Source organism: Mchenga conophoros, linkage group LG5 (assembly GCF_057382185.1).
Source record: "Mchenga conophoros isolate Kocher_MC1m ecotype Shallow Benthic linkage group LG5, M_conophoros_male_GT1.1, whole genome shotgun sequence".
Taxonomy (NCBI): Eukaryota; Metazoa; Chordata; class Actinopteri; order Cichliformes; family Cichlidae; genus Mchenga; species Mchenga conophoros.
In genome coordinates, this window is record NC_140530.1 from 14,252,711 (window position 1) to 14,269,484 (window position 16,774).

General features: G+C 40.8%; 2 protein-coding genes across 6 annotated transcripts in view; both read left to right on the forward strand.

Moving 5' to 3' along the window:
* The window catches only part of cita (citron rho-interacting serine/threonine kinase a), a 38,948-nt gene extending 27,352 nt beyond the window's left edge, over positions 1-11,596 (forward strand). For 2 of the 5 annotated variants that reach the window (XM_085273479.1, XM_085273482.1), the window contains exons 32-49: positions 36-191; positions 1,061-1,084; positions 1,566-1,703; positions 2,090-2,270; positions 2,369-2,460; positions 2,614-2,718; positions 2,934-3,103; positions 5,433-5,513; positions 5,646-5,781; positions 6,031-6,170; positions 6,304-6,396; positions 6,570-6,678; positions 6,833-6,961; positions 7,177-7,257; positions 7,516-7,594; positions 7,692-7,871; positions 8,671-9,058; positions 9,550-11,596. In XM_085273479.1, the coding sequence (XP_085129605.1) occupies positions 36-191; positions 1,061-1,084; positions 1,566-1,703; positions 2,090-2,270; positions 2,369-2,460; positions 2,614-2,718; positions 2,934-3,103; positions 5,433-5,513; positions 5,646-5,781; positions 6,031-6,170; positions 6,304-6,396; positions 6,570-6,678; positions 6,833-6,961; positions 7,177-7,257; positions 7,516-7,594; positions 7,692-7,871; positions 8,671-9,058; positions 9,550-9,573 (2,306 nt within the window). In that variant the 3' untranslated portion in view covers positions 9,574-11,596. Of the gene's footprint in view, positions 1-35; positions 192-1,060; positions 1,085-1,565; positions 1,704-2,089; positions 2,271-2,368; positions 2,461-2,613; positions 2,719-2,933; positions 3,104-3,503; positions 3,549-5,432; positions 5,514-5,645; positions 5,782-6,030; positions 6,171-6,303; positions 6,397-6,569; positions 6,679-6,832; positions 6,962-7,176; positions 7,258-7,515; positions 7,595-7,691; positions 7,872-8,670; positions 9,059-9,549 lie in introns of all 5 variants that reach the window. The other 3 variants (XM_085273480.1, XM_085273481.1, XM_085273478.1) reach the window with 2 other exon arrangements.
* Positions 11,597-13,448: 1,852 nt separating this feature from the next.
* On the forward strand, positions 13,449-15,954 carry myl2a (myosin, light chain 2a, regulatory, cardiac, slow). The gene is made up of 7 exons (XM_085273483.1): positions 13,449-13,505; positions 13,868-13,960; positions 14,474-14,549; positions 14,634-14,738; positions 14,829-14,907; positions 15,145-15,193; positions 15,460-15,954. The coding sequence occupies exons 1-7, from the start codon at positions 13,503-13,505 to the stop codon at positions 15,562-15,564; spliced, it is 510 nt and encodes a 169-aa protein (XP_085129609.1). The 5' UTR covers positions 13,449-13,502; the 3' UTR covers positions 15,565-15,954.
* The last annotated feature ends 820 nt before the right edge of the window (positions 15,955-16,774 follow it).

A 16,774-nucleotide genomic window follows, 5' to 3' on the forward strand; every position in this document is an offset into this window, starting at 1 on the left:
TTCTTATAATTCCTTTTCCTCCCAAACTCCCAAAGCGGCTCATTTCAAGGACCATGTAGCCCCTTCCACACCAGCCCAGGCTCGACATCAAATCCTCATGTCAGCCATTGTCAAATCCCCAGAACATCAGCCCAACCCCAGCAGCCTGCTTAACCCCTCCACCCGCTGCAAGGAGACATCTACACCTGAAGGTTAGTCATTCACACACAGACCATAAACAAATATACAGCTCATCTAAATGCAGCCAAATTTGAACCTCAGATTCCCAAATTGAGGCTGTACAGTTTTCTTACAGGAGCATTCCACCTTATGCTAATAAATGGACTCCCCAATCACTTGTCTTGTTTACGTTGTGTTTTGTTTTGTTTTTTAAATGTGTGACCAGTTTCACAAAGCAGGATTATGAAGTGAAATAAAGTTGGATAACTGTTCTCAGAACATGTTAAGACTAGAACTCGCTCCAAACAGGAACATGGGCTGACACAAAGCAACAAAAATCATTGTTTTAGGTTTCATTCACGACATTTATCCAGCTGACTTTGTAATCCTGCTCGTGTCTGTCTCACAAAGCAAAGCAACAGTGGATTGGGCAGGTATCATTGGTTTTAGTCCAGGGTTTCCACCATCACAAAGCAAAATTATATCTTTTTATGCTGTTGATCACCATGGAAACTGAACATTTGCTGAATACTCTGTCATAGCTGTGTAGCTTGCTCAATAGATCACATCCAAAGGTATAAAGAAACAGTCTCCTAATAAACTTCTTTAGGAAAAACCTGAAATAACTATATTTGTATTTTCCAAATTATTGATGAGTCCATTAATACAGTGATTTTTATGATACAGAAGGTGCTTAGGGAGTACTTAGGGAATGTTGCTATACCCTATTTTAGTCTGTATTTACAGACCGGCCTAAAACAATGATTTGCCCAAATCCATAAGAGTGGTTAAGTTGGACTTGCTTTGTGTTTCAAGCTCCTTACTGTCCATGTTCTTTTGGTTTCACTTAGCTATTGTTAGATTCCTCTCCTTTCTTTCTTTTTCCTGTTGCTCCTCACAGAAAAGAGGAGGGTCACGTTTGAAAGTAAGTTAGCAGCCACTACAGTGTCTCTTCACACATGTGCTCATCTGCTGCTCGTGGTAAATTGTGCACCCACATGCTCATTGCTGTATTATACATCTGTCTTCTTGTCCACTGGCTAACTGTAGCTTGACCAAAGGCTTTTTTAGGAGTCAAGTCCCCCCCCCCCCCCCCCCCCCCCTCATTTCTGGAGTCATGATTTAGATAGCATATGGTAGGATAGGTACCTTTTCACCTGGAAACATTTTAATACATCCCATGCACACTGGCATGCACAATCTGATTCCAGTCAACTACTTTGGTACTTGAGCTTTCATTTATATGCAATATCTGCATTGAAAAAAATCATTATTTGGATTGCCTCATACTGCTTTAAAGAGCTGGATCTCATTTAACTGTTGCTGACTCTTAAGTAATTAAGACTGTAAGTGACTATGCCTATTTTCACTAACTCCTTACACTGCCTACTTGTACTGCTTTATAGAGTTTGGTCATCGTGTGAAAGAAAGAATGCATCACAACATCCCTCATCGTTTCACCGTGGGCCTCAACATGAGGGCTGCCAAGTGTGCCGTCTGCCTGGACACTGTGCATTTTGGACGGCAAGCTGCCACTTGTCTAGGTCTGTATCCTGTGCTGTAGCTGGGCAGACTGAATGTGAAAATATTTCAGAAGATACATTACTGGCCAGCTTTAACAAAAATACTGGAAATAGTTATTATAGCATCGCCATCACATGGTGGAATCAGTCTTGCCTTCCAAGTGTTGTGAGTCTTAGAAAATAAGTTGGATGTGTTCCCAAATCAGCATTTTAGAACAGTACCCTTCCATGTTTTATATGTACAGCTGTACAAATGAAATGTTGATAGATAGAATTTGGATATTTTTTTATGTGATGATCCCTACCATTCTGTATTCTTGCCTTCTTTATTGACAAGATTCAGCATGGTAAAGAACTTTTCACTAAATCCAATCAGATTTTTCATCCTTCTCTTTGTCTCATTGTAGAGTGCCACACTATTTGCCATCCCAAATGCTCGCCGTGTCTTCCGGCCACCTGTGGTCTGCCAGCTGAGTATGCCACTCACTTTTCAGAAGCCCTGTGCCGAGAAAAGGCAAACTCACCTGCACTGCAGGTTAAAGAAGCCAGTGGGCATGTTCGCTTGGAAGGATGGATGAAGCAGCCTAGGTAACTATTTAAGTCCTTACTGCCATCCTGAATGTATGCAGTATGTTATGTACACTGCATTGAATATAGTTTGCCTATTTGTATATTTACTCCTTTAGAAATGGCAAGCGTGGGCAACAAGGCTGGGAGAGGAAATATGTGGTTCTTGATGGAACCAAAGTGTCCATCTATGATACTGAGCCCAGAGAAGGTCAGTACTTCATTAAATTCTTTTTATTTATTTTATTATTTTTCAAGATGACTGATTCTGTCTTTGTTTTTGCTCATAATTCAACTGTATAGTGAATGTTACCATGTAGGTCAAATTGGAGAATCCTCTGTTTTTCTCTTCCCTTCTTTGTAGACTCTGTAAAGGCTGAGGAAGAGTTTGAGCTCTGTCTGCCTGATGGAGAGGTGACTGTCCATGGAGCTGTTGGAGCCTCTGAGCTCATCAACACTGCCAAGTCTGGTACTGGATCAATACTAGTTAATCCCAGTGTACTCAATCTGTTGTAGGATATTAAGTGTATCATCCTCTCTCCAAATTTTGATTTGGATTTACCTCTCCTGTCTAAAATGTTTAAACACAAAATACAGCAAAAATGTTGACGCTTCTGCTCAGCTGTGAAATTAAGCTGCTAGCAGAGGAACAAACTGATGCATTTTTTTTATGTCTGTGCGTAGACATCCCGTATGTGTTGAAGCTGGAATCGCATCCGCACACCACATGTTGGCCTGGCCAGTCCCTCTACTTCATGGCTCCTAGCTTTCCTGACAAGCAGCGCTGGGTGGCAGTACTGGAGTCTGTTGTGGGTGGTAGTCGTGGATCTAGAGAGAAAGTGGATTCTGATGCTGTAAGTATCATGCCTGCATATTACATACCTATGAATGTCCTTGTGTCAGGCTTGATAGCGTTCATAATTTAGGCTTACTGTATTTGGGGTGTTGCAAAAAGCCATTGCCTCCTTTACACAGCACAAGCTTTGTTGTTAGGCCCATATGAATGAGCAAATTAATACAAAGCTGGTTGTGTCATTTTGTGTGAAAATTGGGTAAAATATTGAGTACCTCCATTAAACATCAGCCAGTGCCTTCACTACTTCTTCTCCCCCTCCCTCTTCTTTCTCTCTCTGCATGTTCTCAACATCCACGTCTTGTGTTTATTTGTTGTCATTGTCTTTTTTCTTTATATAACTATACTGTGTGTGTGTGTGTGTATCTCCATTCAACTCGGTTGTGTGAATCATATTATAGGCAGGTGTTTCTAAAAGACAGAAGAACCTGTCCCCTCTGGTTCAGGTACAGTAAGTAGCTGCACGAATGCTTGAGCTTCAGTCGACCGATCGACTGAGCATGCAGTAGCTGTACATACATATGACACTGATGCACTATAAGTACAGTCCTTGAATCAGTTCCTGAATATGGTGTGTGTATTCACACAGAAACATATGTAGTGCATGGATGTGAATAGACTGCTGTGCACCATTTATTTGGTGTCCTATGCTATGTCATGCATGATTCTGCAAAGCCCATGCACTGCTTAAGCCCCCCTTCTCAGAAATATGACGTCACACAAACAGACCTTGAGCAATTTAACTTCAGTGTGCAGCTATAGGCTGTTGGCGCTTCTGTGTTTCTTGCAGTTTTAGAAGAAACTGAAGAAATATTTTCTTCCATGTTCTCTGCAAAATGACCCTTAAATTAAAAGTGAAGTAGGAAGTCAAATGGTTCCACAAGTGTATTTCAGTATTCTCAAAAAGTTGCATTGCTGTGTTTTTCAGTTGTATCACTTACTAAATATGGAAAGTTGAACATGCAGCTTGCGGCAGCTTGATTACATCGTATCCTTACTGTATGTACAGCATACAGTAAGGATAGTGCAGGGTGTAAAATGTAAATAAGACCAATGACAATGCTTTGCTTATCATTTAACCCCATATTTATTTAAATACTTCAAAGATAACATATGAAATGCATAATCTGTGAAATTTTCGTTGACTCTGTTATTGCTTTTGTGAACATATTTTTTTTTAAATTAATGCCAGCAGCTTTTCTCCCTTCTGTTCTTTAACCCATATGCAGCACCTTTTTTTCCTGTATCTAAAGGGATTTTTTTCCTCACCTGTTTTGCTTATTATTATTATTATTATTATTATTATTATCATTATTATTATTATTATTATTATCATCATTATTATCATTAATTCTTATGTTATTGAGCTGTTTTGGATTATTTAAATATTGTTGAGTGTGTGGGGTTTTCCTTCTTGCTAACAATCAACAACTATTTCAGACTTTTTTGCTGGCATCAAATTCAAAATACCCCCCCCCCCCCCCACAGACAGCATTTCTGTTCCATACTTTGATATGTTATCTTTCTAATATTCTAAATTAGATGAAGGGTCTAAATGATTTCCAAATCATTCCATTCTCATTTATGTGTATTTTACACAGCCTCTCATCTGGTTTTAGAGACTGGCTGTAAGTTGTTGAACTGTATCAGCTTTTTCGAAAAGGCTATGTAACTGCAGATCTAACGCTAAGATAGTTGAGGAGTTTTCTTCCCACTAAACCATAAGAACATTACTGAGGTCAGGCACTAATGTTCAGTGATAAAGCCTCAAGGCCAACATTACTGGAAAAATGGCACTGTGATATTTGCTGAGCTTGTGCTTCATCATTGATTTTAATGTATAAAGTGGAAACAAAGAGCCACTCTCCACAGAACCCATTACAGTCATGAAATGTATAAACTTGGAGGGTTTTATTCTGACCATTTGTCAACAAAAGGCAGTGTGTCCTCAAATTAAAAATATCATTTATTAATGGTCAGACATAGCTCATTTGTGCTTGTCTGTTTTAAACAACATAAAATGTATTTCTTGCTCTGTAGTTGTTCTGTTGTTAGCATTGCAAGTGAGCTTCAGTCTCAACAGGAAAGACTTTGCAAGGCTCTCTCTTTCTCTCCCTGTCTTTCTCACTATCTTTTACTGTTAGCTCATTTAGACACCAAATTATGACACATCTTTAATGTTATGTTGCTGTGGTTATTTTGTGGCAGCTTTCCGGCTGGCATCCCTGCTGTGTTAGCTTGTCTTGCTAAAGCTCCCGATTTGCAGGAAGTCTTAATCCGCCTCCTTCCCCTGCTCCATTCTCTCCCTTTCTCTCTCTCTCTCTCCATAGAAACTTCTGGGCAATTCTCTGCTGAAGCTGGAGGGTGACGACCGTTTGGACATCAACTGCACTCTGCCTCTCACTGACCAGGTATAAAAACAAACATGTAAACAGAGTTAAAAACCTAATTGGTCAGCTTTCTAGTTAGACATCACCATGCTGGATGTTTCTTTCTTTCTTTTTGTTTTTTTAAAGCTCTGGTGATCTCGTCCTTTCTTGCAGATTGTCTTGGTTGGTTCTGAGGAGGGTTTGTATGCTCTGAATGTGATAAAGAACTCTTTGACTCACATCCCGGGCCTGACCTCCGTCTTCCAGATCCAGATCCTGAAGGAGCTTGATAAGCTGCTGATGATCACTGGTCAGTTAATGGAGGCCATTATATTGAAGTTATTTTATGATATTATCAGATTTATGTTTTCCTCGTACACTGTTTCAGCTGTAACATAATGCTTCTGGATAGTGTGCATTTATTGTAACACATTACATCACATTATGGTTATCTTTTAGAAGCCATAATGTGTGCTTTGAAGTAACAGCGAACGAAAGTGAAGTAAAGAGAAGATGATGCGCATCATCTCACACTTGGCATGTTTGATGTGTCATTCAGGGGAGGAGAGGGCACTGTGCCTGGTAGAGATCAAGAAGGTGAAACAGTCTTTGTCACAGTCCCATCTCCCAGCTCAGCCTGACCTCAACCCCTTCATCTTTGAGACAGTCAAAGGATGCCATCTCTTCTCCTCTGGAAAGGTGAGTCATGTTGTAACTTGCAGGGAGCAGAGTCCTTGTGGACTGTTATTGGGTCTGAGTTAAGGAGCTGAACATCACAGTAATGGCATCGTGTTGTGTGCTGCCTGATTGCAGAATTGTTCTTTCTTTACAGATTGATAATGGGCTCTGTATTTGTGCTGCAATGCCCAATAAGATTACAATCCTGCGGCATAATCAAGGCCTCAACAAGTTCTGCATCAGAAAGGTGAATGAGCATTAAAAGTGAACCGCTTACAGTGACGAGACCTTTATTGTGAACAATGGACTTTTTTTTTTCTAGGAAATATAGATGCTCTGTTTTTCTTCTAGAAATAATGAGGTTTTAAAAAAAAAAATAAATAAATAAAAATAAAAATTTTTTTGTGTGTGTGTTTGCAGGAGATTGAGACATCAGAGCCTTGCAGCTGTATTCACTTCACTGGCTACAGTATCATTATCGGCACCAACAAGTTCTATGAGATTGAGATGAAGCAGTATGTACTGGAAGGTCTGTCAAATGCAGCATTATTGTTTCTTTAGTATTATTTCTTTACAACCAGATGGTGCTCCAACAAAGTCCACTCAAGGGTGTTTCTGTCTCTGTTGGGTTCCAACATTCACACCTGAACAAGCTGAATGATACTAATGATTTCTCTCTGCAGAGTTCTTGGATAAAAACGATGTGACGCTAGCGTCAGCTGTCTTCGCGGCTTCCTCCCACAGCTTCCCCATCTCTATCATCCAGGTCACCACGGCTCCACAGAAGGATGAATACCTGCTCTGTTTCCATGGTTAGACAGTTACTTCTGCTGGCAAACCCTCTCAGTTGAATGTGTATACACACCCCCAAACTAGTGGATAAACAAAGTTGTGGAACAGTTTGTCTTAGAATCTGTATTTGACAAGCGATCTCTAAGCATTTCTAAAGTCATTGTTTTCTTTTTTGGTTACATATTCTATGCTAAATTTAAATAACTCATTTTGTTTATGTATTTATTTTTTGCAGAGTTTGGTGTGTTTGTGGATGCATATGGCCGCAGAAGTAGAAGTGAGGACATCAAATGGAGCCGTCTGCCTCTCTCATTTGGTAAGTGTAAATCTGCATGTTTACTAGAAGCGTAGTTTCTTTGGGCACCGGGTGGAGCAGGTGACCATATCCTGCAATGCAGTGGCCTGGGTTTGAGTCTGACTCTGGGCCTTTTGCTGCACGTCTTCACTCTCTCCCTGCTTTCCTGTCTGGTCTTCACTGTTCTCTCAAATAAAGGCCAAAAAGCCCAAAAATAGTTTTCGTGATTTAAGGATTTTTAGGTTTTTTAAAATAACAAGTTGTATTTCTGTATTTCAGCCTATAGAGAGCCTTACCTATTTGTGACCTACTTCAACTCTCTGGACGTCATTGAGATTCAGGGACATGCGGCTCTTGGGTAAGATTGTTCTCAGCTTTTTTAAATTGTTTATCAAGTTCTTTTTATTTTCCAACTTCGAATTCTGCCATGGCTGATTTTTCTTCTCTTTTTCCAGTCCTCACTCATACGCACATCTGGATATCCCTAACCCACGCTACCTTGGCCCCGCCATTTCCTCTGGAGCCATATACCTGGCTTCATCCTATCAGAACAAACTTCGGGTCATTTGCTGCAAGGGCAACCTTGTCCAAAGCCAAGACGGTGGAGATCTGCAGCGTAATGGCTCTGGACGCAGGTAATGACACACAAATAGCATTAAATACCATCTGCCAGTCACCTTTATACATAGCATCCCAAATATTTGGAAACTGGTTTGTAGGTCAGAGATGTACATAGAGGGAGATTTCTAAGCACGCTCCATCCTTCTGTTCTGTGTACACTGGTGTTAATGAGTCACTGGGCCTAGCTGGCACTGAGGGGCACAGGTTGGCATCTATAGGTCGTAAGTTTGGCTTAAATGTTTGAACTAGTTAAAAAAAAAAACAAAAAAAAAAAAACAGGAGAGTAATGCCATCATTTTGTCTTTTGCAGGAAGAAGAGTTCATTTTTTATCTGTAGCAGATTTTAAAAAATGTTGCCGTCATCATTCTTTATTTTACCTAAATTACTTTTTAAAGTTCTGTGTCAAATGTAGAAAGGAAATTTTTGAATAAAGACTGACATCTTCCCTTTTATGACTGGTCTGTTACTCATCGTGACGCTTACTGACTGTGCTTTGCAAGTCAAAGCTTTGTTCTACAGTAATTGTTGTCAGTGACAGAATCCACTCTTATTTAGGAAACCAAATTGAATTTATATGATCAGTCTGTTCTGATTACAAATAGCAGTGCTGTGTATTTATATATTAGCTTATTAAATCAGCTTAATTGCAAGTCCATCAATCTCACCAAATCTGCTGAGTGACCAGAGTCCCACAGTGCCAAACTAAGTCCAAGAACTGAGACAAATAAAAACATTGCCCAACATTTGCCCAATGCTCCTTTTTTCCCTTTTTTTTTTTTCTTCTTTATTTTAACCTTGGTTCCTCCCGACAGTCCCAACAAGCGTGGTCCTCCTTCCTACAATGAGCACATCTCTAAAAGGCTGGCAGCCAATCCTCTGGTCCATGGAGACCCAGGCACACCACACCGTTACAGAGAGGCTCGCACAGAGTTTCGGCGGGACAAGTCCCCAAGCCGTCCACTGGAGAGAGAGAAGTCTCCTGGCAGAATGCTGGAAAGCCGGATAGTGGGCTCGCCTGGTCGAGCCATGGCAGACCCCCGGTTGGAGCGATCACCAGGCAGGGCCATGGCCGACCCTCGCATGGACCGCTCCCCTGGCAGGATGATGGATGTTCGTAGGGAGAGATCCCCTGGACGTTTTGAAGAGCGTCAAAGGCTTCATACTGGCTCCGGACGCACACCCATAAACTCTGTTAACAAGGTTTGTCAAGAAATTCTGCATTACATTAACTTAATGTGTAACTGTTAGCAATTAGCTGAATATTTTTGTGTTTTATTGACATACATTGGAAACTGTTGGAGTATGGTAAAAGGTTCAGTACAAAACTTCGGCGTTTCCATCCAGGCGGTTGATTCAGTGGTTCGTGATGCACTTATGCTGCTTTTATGACAGTAGTGGGTTGTGATATCTTGTTTTGAGTGAAATACTATGACTATAGGATGGACTGTTACAGACCTTTAAGGAGTATAAATTTCTCCCCAGACTTTATAGTCTTGCAGTGTTCATGTGGTCTTTTACAGTTGTTTAGTTTTGGCTTATACTGTGGATTTTCATGACACTACAGGTGTACTTAACATGGAAAGACCAGCTTTCAAGGCTGTGGACCCTTAGTCTAACTCTTGTGTTAGTGTACATTTTGACTCAAAATCTGTGTATTAACCTGACTTCATGTTGTTGGTTTTACCCTACAGGTGTGGGATCAGTCATCTGTTTGAAGGACAAAAGACCCTCGTGTCCGCTGTGGAAGAAGAAGTTCATGTTTGAAAAGAGAGAAGATGTAGCGGAGAACCAGTGAGAATGTTACCAACTCATGATGAAACACTGCCACACATCTGTTTTGCCCGATATCCAAAGTGAAAAACCCATGGAGGAAAACAACTGTAGCTGTCAGAACGTAGCGAGCACCAGATAAATAAAGAGATGTCATTAGTATCAGGTTATAGTTTTAAATAAAGGTCAACAAAATGCCATATTAACCACCTGAGCAGGGTTTTTTGCGATGCATTGGAGCATGTGTTCTCTACTCCGAGTAGGGATTAGTAATTATATATAATTTCTTCTTCCACAAAGAAAATCTGAGATGAGTTCTCAAGTTAAGACTACTGGGTTTGGCTTGCTTCATTTAACTCTAGCAGCATTAACTACAATGGATAAGCACAGCCATAGCAAGTGATGCCTATATATTTAGTCATTTTATTCAAAATGCCATTAACACATGTGGCTCATTTCCACATGTGCTGTCTACAGCAGCTACAGATCAGGGCAAATGTGTAGCAGATCACCTGTTGTGACACTGAGTATCACTTCTGGCTCCAGCCCTGTGCTCACATGTTAACACACAATCGTTATTGGCTAATTACAATCATTTTCAGCTCGGTCCTTGGTCAATAATGCTGACCGGACTCGGCTGAAGCATGAATAAACTGAATCAAAATTAATTAATATATAATCCCTCCCAAAAACTACACTCTGTAGAACCACACACTAAAACTGCACTACCCACAATCCCCAGCAGCAATGGAGCAGGACCTTTCTAAATCTTCAGAACGCTATCTGACTGTAAATAGACGAGACATAATTTTATATATATTAAGAAGGAATTTCAAGGCTGGATAAGCCGTGTCTATTTTTGTTAAAGGAAAAAAAAAAGTGACAGTGTGTCCTCTTGAATGTCCGATGAGTATTCTTTTAATGTCCAAACGTTCTTTATCAAGTGAGTGATTGTATCTCAAACAAACTTGTGTATGCACTTCCATCTGTCAAAGGCAAAACCTCAGTGCTGACCTAAACGACGGGAGGGAAAAAAGATCATGTTTGAAGCTTAAAACATAGTACTTGAGCATTTCTTTTTGTACAATGTCCCCTGCTGTTGTATATAACCCAAAATTGTTTAAAGTGAAGATGAAGAAAAAATCTTTTTGTTTTGTTTTTCTTTTCCCTGATCCGTTAATGGCATGGATATATATATATATCTCGAAAATGAAACGGGGTGTTGTCTTCTGCTTCTGCCTCATTTGGGTTATATTTTTAATCTACATTTTTAAAAACAAAGCACGTGAATAACACTTTCTATCTTTAAACTCTCATGTATTTGCACAGTAAATTCACACAACTATATTATATAACTTTTTTTTTTCTTTCTTTAAGGAATTCTTGGCAAGTTAAAACATCCAGTCCAATCACAACAAATGCTAAAGTCCATCCACGCTCATTCGGTTCACGTGGCTAAGATGGATGCATTTCTGTACATCATGATCTGATGTATAGAAATAGAATATTTTGTGGATTTTAGCAGTATTTTTTGAATGTAAACAAACGAGATGCCAAACTTTAACTTGCCCAGTTTGCCTGTCAACAGTTAGGCGCTCACTAGGAGGATTTCTTCGCCTTTAAGTCCCCTATGATTATTTTTAAGATGGTTAAAATCTTCCTGAATGTATTTTAAAGCCAATACAGCCGATTCGTTGGTCTCAATGTTCAACAACAACAAAAACAAAGCACCAAATGCTTTAAATTGCACATGTCTTCTTCTCTCTATAGGACTCTGTACAAAAGGGTTATCCATCGTATTTGATTTTATTTTTAGATTCTTTTAAATTTGTATTCTCATTCACATGATCTTTAATCATAATGCTGTAACGCTGGATATGATATTGATGTCTGCTAACAAATGTTTAATTAGCGTTCCCTGTAGAGATTTTGTCACAGAGTATTAAATATTATAATCATTGCATTTCACTTCGATTGTGCCTCCTTCTGTTGTGCTTGTGTGTCTCTTTACAAAGACATTTAAACTTATCTCTGAGTGGATAAGCATCATAAAACAGTCACCTCTGAAGCATTTACCCTCTCTGTTTCAAGACGGCCAGTGACACGGCCATTTGTCCACATCCATTGTGTTGGAGAAGGTTTCGTCTATTTATAGGTGTCTGATCCCAGCGCTCAGCCTGCCATTCCAGTCACAGTAGCTGCAGCGGCTGCTTGATCTGAGAGGAACTGAAGAAGAAGCCTTTTTTTTTTTTTTTTTAACAATAGCATCTGCGTCCTGGGTTAACAATAACTCGTCTAATTGTGTCCTCTGCATGCACGCTGTACACGCTGCGAGACAACACAGACGGCATCTGCTGCTGGTTCGTCCATCGCAATTTATTTAGCAGTAAGACGATCGAGTGCGAGGAGGCTTTAAGTTTATTTAGACCACTCACCTCCCAACCTCGGCTCATTCAGCTCATTTTCACGCGCTGTCACTTTTCTTGACCTGGGAGCCCCGAGTGATGGGGGATGATTTGTTAATGGTGCTGAGAGACACATTGTAAGGACGTGTTCAGTGTCTCACGCAGTATGTCTCACCTAGAGCTGTTGACATCCATGAGCTTAGTACCGCAATCCCTGTGATGAATCTCAACAGTGTGAAGAAGACTGAAGATGCCACTTGATGCTCTGGCTTCTTTCAATTCCTATCTATCTATTAAATTAAGTTAACCATTTGTAGGGACCCAGAACCCACTAAACAACCTGAAAATCTGACATTTTGTCATAAATATCATCAATTTGAATTACCTTGATAGAATAAATTAAGTGATTTAATGTAAGAGCAATGCTGTAATGCACTGCTTTGTCTGGCCAAGGTAAGCAGAGCCAAAGATATTATGTGAAGAAGCATGTTAGAAAGGTTGGCGCTAACACAGACCTGACAGGTCAGTAAATAACACATAATGAGCTGGTGCTTTTTCAGGCACTCTCATGCGTTTAATCAGATGGGGAACAAGAAATGATTGGCACACAGATCAGAGTTAGAAAGAGACAGTGAATTCAATCTGCAAATGCTTTGCTCTAATACACTGACGTAATCTTTCACAGATCAGGTTTTAGTTCTACATCTTTTGGGTATTTCAAATTCTCAAATTGATTTGTTTTATATTCATTCCCACTGGGTAAATACAGTTTATATTGTATATCTTAAGAAGTATGTTCTTATTTCTCTGCAGTACTTAAATACTTTTTGAATGTAAAGGCTCACAAGCCTGTCAGTGCTACTGCAAAAGAGGCGGGCAGAAGTTTATCGGTCACACAAACCTCTAATCATATCACTTATGCATTTTTGATTAACCTGTGGCTATCATAAAGATCGGTGTGTCACAGAGGTCGAGTTAGGTAGGCTAGTCCAATGTTCTCCTTTCATTTTGCTTTTATAAATAATGCTGTCTATGGAAAGACTATGGACCAACAGATTGACAGATCACACTCTTGCTTTTGTTTTTACTATACAGCACTCTCATTCACTTACAACAATTGCAGTCAGTAGTTCGTACAGACAAGACAATGCCCTGTGGATAGAGTCTTGTTTAAAGTGATTAAGTGCTTTCACCTTCAGTCTGCTCTTGATATTCTAGACCAGTTATTCCACTCTCTTTGTCGAATGCCAATCAGGACTCCACAGGGTGAGCGGCTATGTATGAGAGTGTGTGAGCATGCGATACTGTATATGCTGTATGAAGCATCATTTACCTGTCACTTCCTAAAGAGGGCATAGTTTATAAATATCATCCACTGGAGCGGAGGGCGGAGGGCTACAAAAGGCCACCCACAGCCTCCCTATTGTTCACTGGCATCATTGTTGGTCTGACCTCCCAGCTGCTCAGCCATGGTAAGTCTGTGTACTGTGTGTACTGTGTGTAGTGTGTGTGTGTGTGTGTGTGTGTGTGTGCGCAGTGTTTGTTGGGAGGTGTGTCTTATGGCTTTGAGGATGCTGCAATTGTTTTGATGAGATAAGTAACAGTTTTTCACCTGCATATCATTTAAAAGCACAAATATTTAGCATTTTTGCGGGGGGGATGAAAAGATGACATAACTTTTATTTAATTGTTTGTCAGCAGCTGTTTTGCTGTTTAAACTGCTTTTTCTTACAAAGATGCTTAATCCTATTTATTCATCTCTTCTGACATGCAGTTTTATCTGAACAAACGTGTAGTTTCTGCTTCACCTCTCCTGTCTTTGTGCTAAAAAAAGGCCCCCAAGAAAGCCAAGAAGAGGGCAGCAGAGGGAGCCAACTCCAATGTGTTCTCCATGTTTGAGCAGGCCCAGATCCAGGAATTCAAAGAGGTGAATGCTGCTGAAACCACTTTCTATTTCACGGATTTCCGTTTGGCAGAGAACTGCCGAGAAATATCGCAACGGGTGAATTAATATGCGAGTCGGCTCACCAAGGTTCAGGCATTTCTGCATTAAAAAATAAACTGCACAACGCATTACACAGAAAGGTCTCCACTTTCTTTCTTTGTCTTTCTACTTGCATTGTTCATTGTGGCAGTATGCGCACCTGTCTGTTTGCCCGCTTGCTGGCTTGACAGCAGTAAGGCTTGCGGTATGCTGGTATGAGGGACAGTGGTGCCCAGACATCCAGACTTTGTCATCAGTGATTAGGCTGCAGATGAACTGCAGGGCATGCCCAGGATGCCAGACTAAATCCAAGGGGAGGGGGGAGGGTAACGCGTTATAAATACTAAACAGTGTTCATATATAAAGATGGCCTACCAAAAATTTAAGAGAACCCAAAAAAATAAAACTGTTTGATGTGACTCTGGATGCTTTTTTTTTCCTGTGCTCTGATCTCAGGCCTTCACCATCATGGACCAGAACAGAGACGGCTTCATCGACAAGAACGATCTGAGGGACACTTTTGCTGCTTTAGGTATGTGGACACCATTCAAAGAAACACTCAAAGTGTTCATCTTCGCTCATGCCGTGCGTTTACATTGACTCTTTGGTGCTGCAGGACGTCTGAATGTGAAACAAGAAGAGATCGACGACATGCTCAAAGAAGCTCCTGGCCCAATCAACTTCACCGTCTTCCTCACCATGTTCGGTGAGAAGCTGAAAGGTAAAAACTGGCCGGCCAGTAAAAACTACATCTAAGTCATGAACACAGCATTGATGCGAATGTATCTCAGTGCTGTTTTGATGTTCCCAGGTGCCGATCCGGAAGAGACCATCCTCAATGCTTTTAAAGTCTTTGACCCTGAGGGTAAAGGGGTCCTGAGGAAGGACTAGTAAGTGGCTTCTCACATTTGTCACGCGGCATCAGCTTGCATATGCAAATTTATTGCAAGTGAGCAAGCTGCCGCTCACAGTTTGACTCAGTCTGACTGCAGTCATTCATCCTCACACAGCTCAGCTCCACAATGATTAAAAACCATTGTGACCTGTACAGTTCATTCACTTGTGAAAAGAAGTCTCGTCATCTCTACAGCGTTTTTTTTCCCCCTACCTTTTTTTCTCCTCTCCAGCGTGACACAGATGCTGACGACACAAGCCGACAGATTCTCAGCTGAAGAGGTACATTGCAGTCCCCCAGCCCATGCTAATTATCATCATTATAACAGTTTTGTGAGTGTGGGTGAGTTGAATTGGAAAAAAAAAAATACAAGGATGAACGTCATCATGACGACCACCTGCGTCCACGTCAGACACATTTTCATGCAAAAAAACAAAAACCCCTGAGTGAATCATCTTAAAACCCTTTTTATGCACACTGGGTTATGGGCTGTGTGGGGATAACATCTGATAAAAGTGGTGTTAATGTCTCCCTTTCTGTTGCTAAGATGGAGCAGATGTTTGCTGCCTTCCCCCCGGATGTGGCTGGAAACCTGGACTACAAAAACCTGGTTCACATCATTACTCATGGAGAGGAGAAGGACCAGGAGTGAACCTTCATTTAAATGCATTCGAGAAGTAGAAAGTCAGTTTGTGTACCCAGCTATGACTTGAAACTGACTCACTGCACATAAAGGAAATGTGGACTATTTACTCAGCTTTTATGACACCATTGCTTCTGTATTGTCCTCACTCGAGAGCAGGGGGAGGATCCTGACAAATAGTCTTTTTCCAGCCTGTAAAAATGGGAAGTTTACAGCATCAAACATCATCAAGTGTCGTGCTCTTTTTCTGCTTTATCCACAGCATATCCCCCACATTCACCTGAGACTGATTAAATTATTTTTCCTTATCATTTTCTATACTAATAACCACATGCCTGTTTTTACCATAGCCACTTGTTAGGTCTTTGCTTGACAGTCTAATAAAGATTTTTAAAGCTACGAGAGCTATGATTCTGCTGTTTTTGCTCAGATTATTGAATGCCAGTGTGGGGAAGATGGTACAGACTCGATAAAGCCTGATTTCCAGTGAATTGTCATTACCTATTCAAGGATCATACAATTACTGCCTGAACAGATGACTATACCAGATACTCCTTAAAATCCATGTTAGGTAGTGCATCTGAGTACTTAAGAATAGCGAGCATGTGCAGCTGGTGAGCCTGTAGAATCCAAAACATGCCTGCATCAGTGTCTGTGTGTGCGCAAAAAGTTGGGTGTGTGTTGGATGTGCATGGAAATGTTTGGCTACTGAAACAAAGGGCTTTACTAAGACAAAGCCCTGTTGTTATTTTAGTGTTGTGGTGATGTAAAGAGGGTAATGCTATACTGAGGAGTTGGGGGGGAGGTTGCTCACAAAAGGATGCCATCGAGTGATCCGCACCACCGTCGCCTTACCCGACTTGAGACCTTGGCAGGGTTAAGCAGGGGGTGTAAATCCTTGATTGTTCCAGTTGAAGTGTTAAGGGCAGGGAGGAGCCAGTTCTGACAGCATCAGGCAGGAGTACCGTGGATACTTCATACTGTGGATGAGACGAGACACGTGGGGAGTGGGGAGGGATGAGTGTTTGGATCGGCTTGGCTATTTCAGCTCCAGTTTTAACTGTCTGCAAGTGCAGCATGTGGTCAGTGAAGGGAAAACGTGCATTTCTCTTTCAATTTTTAGTTTTGTCTGGTAGAAATTACTACTGACAAAATCACTGTCACCTAAATTTGCAGATCCTACCTAGCTCTAAGACTGAGTGTTTGCTGCTCAGGTCCA

What these genes read in the sequence shown, in the direction of transcription:
- myl2a (XM_085273483.1), top strand. An exon ending in GGACACTTTTGCTGCTTTAG is followed by an intron (nt 14,550 to 14,633) that starts GTATGTGGACAC and finishes TTGGTGCTGCAG; the next exon opens with GACGTCTGAATGTGAAACAA. An exon ending in ACAGATTCTCAGCTGAAGAG is followed by an intron (nt 15,194 to 15,459) that starts GTACATTGCAGT and finishes TCTGTTGCTAAG; the next exon opens with ATGGAGCAGATGTTTGCTGC.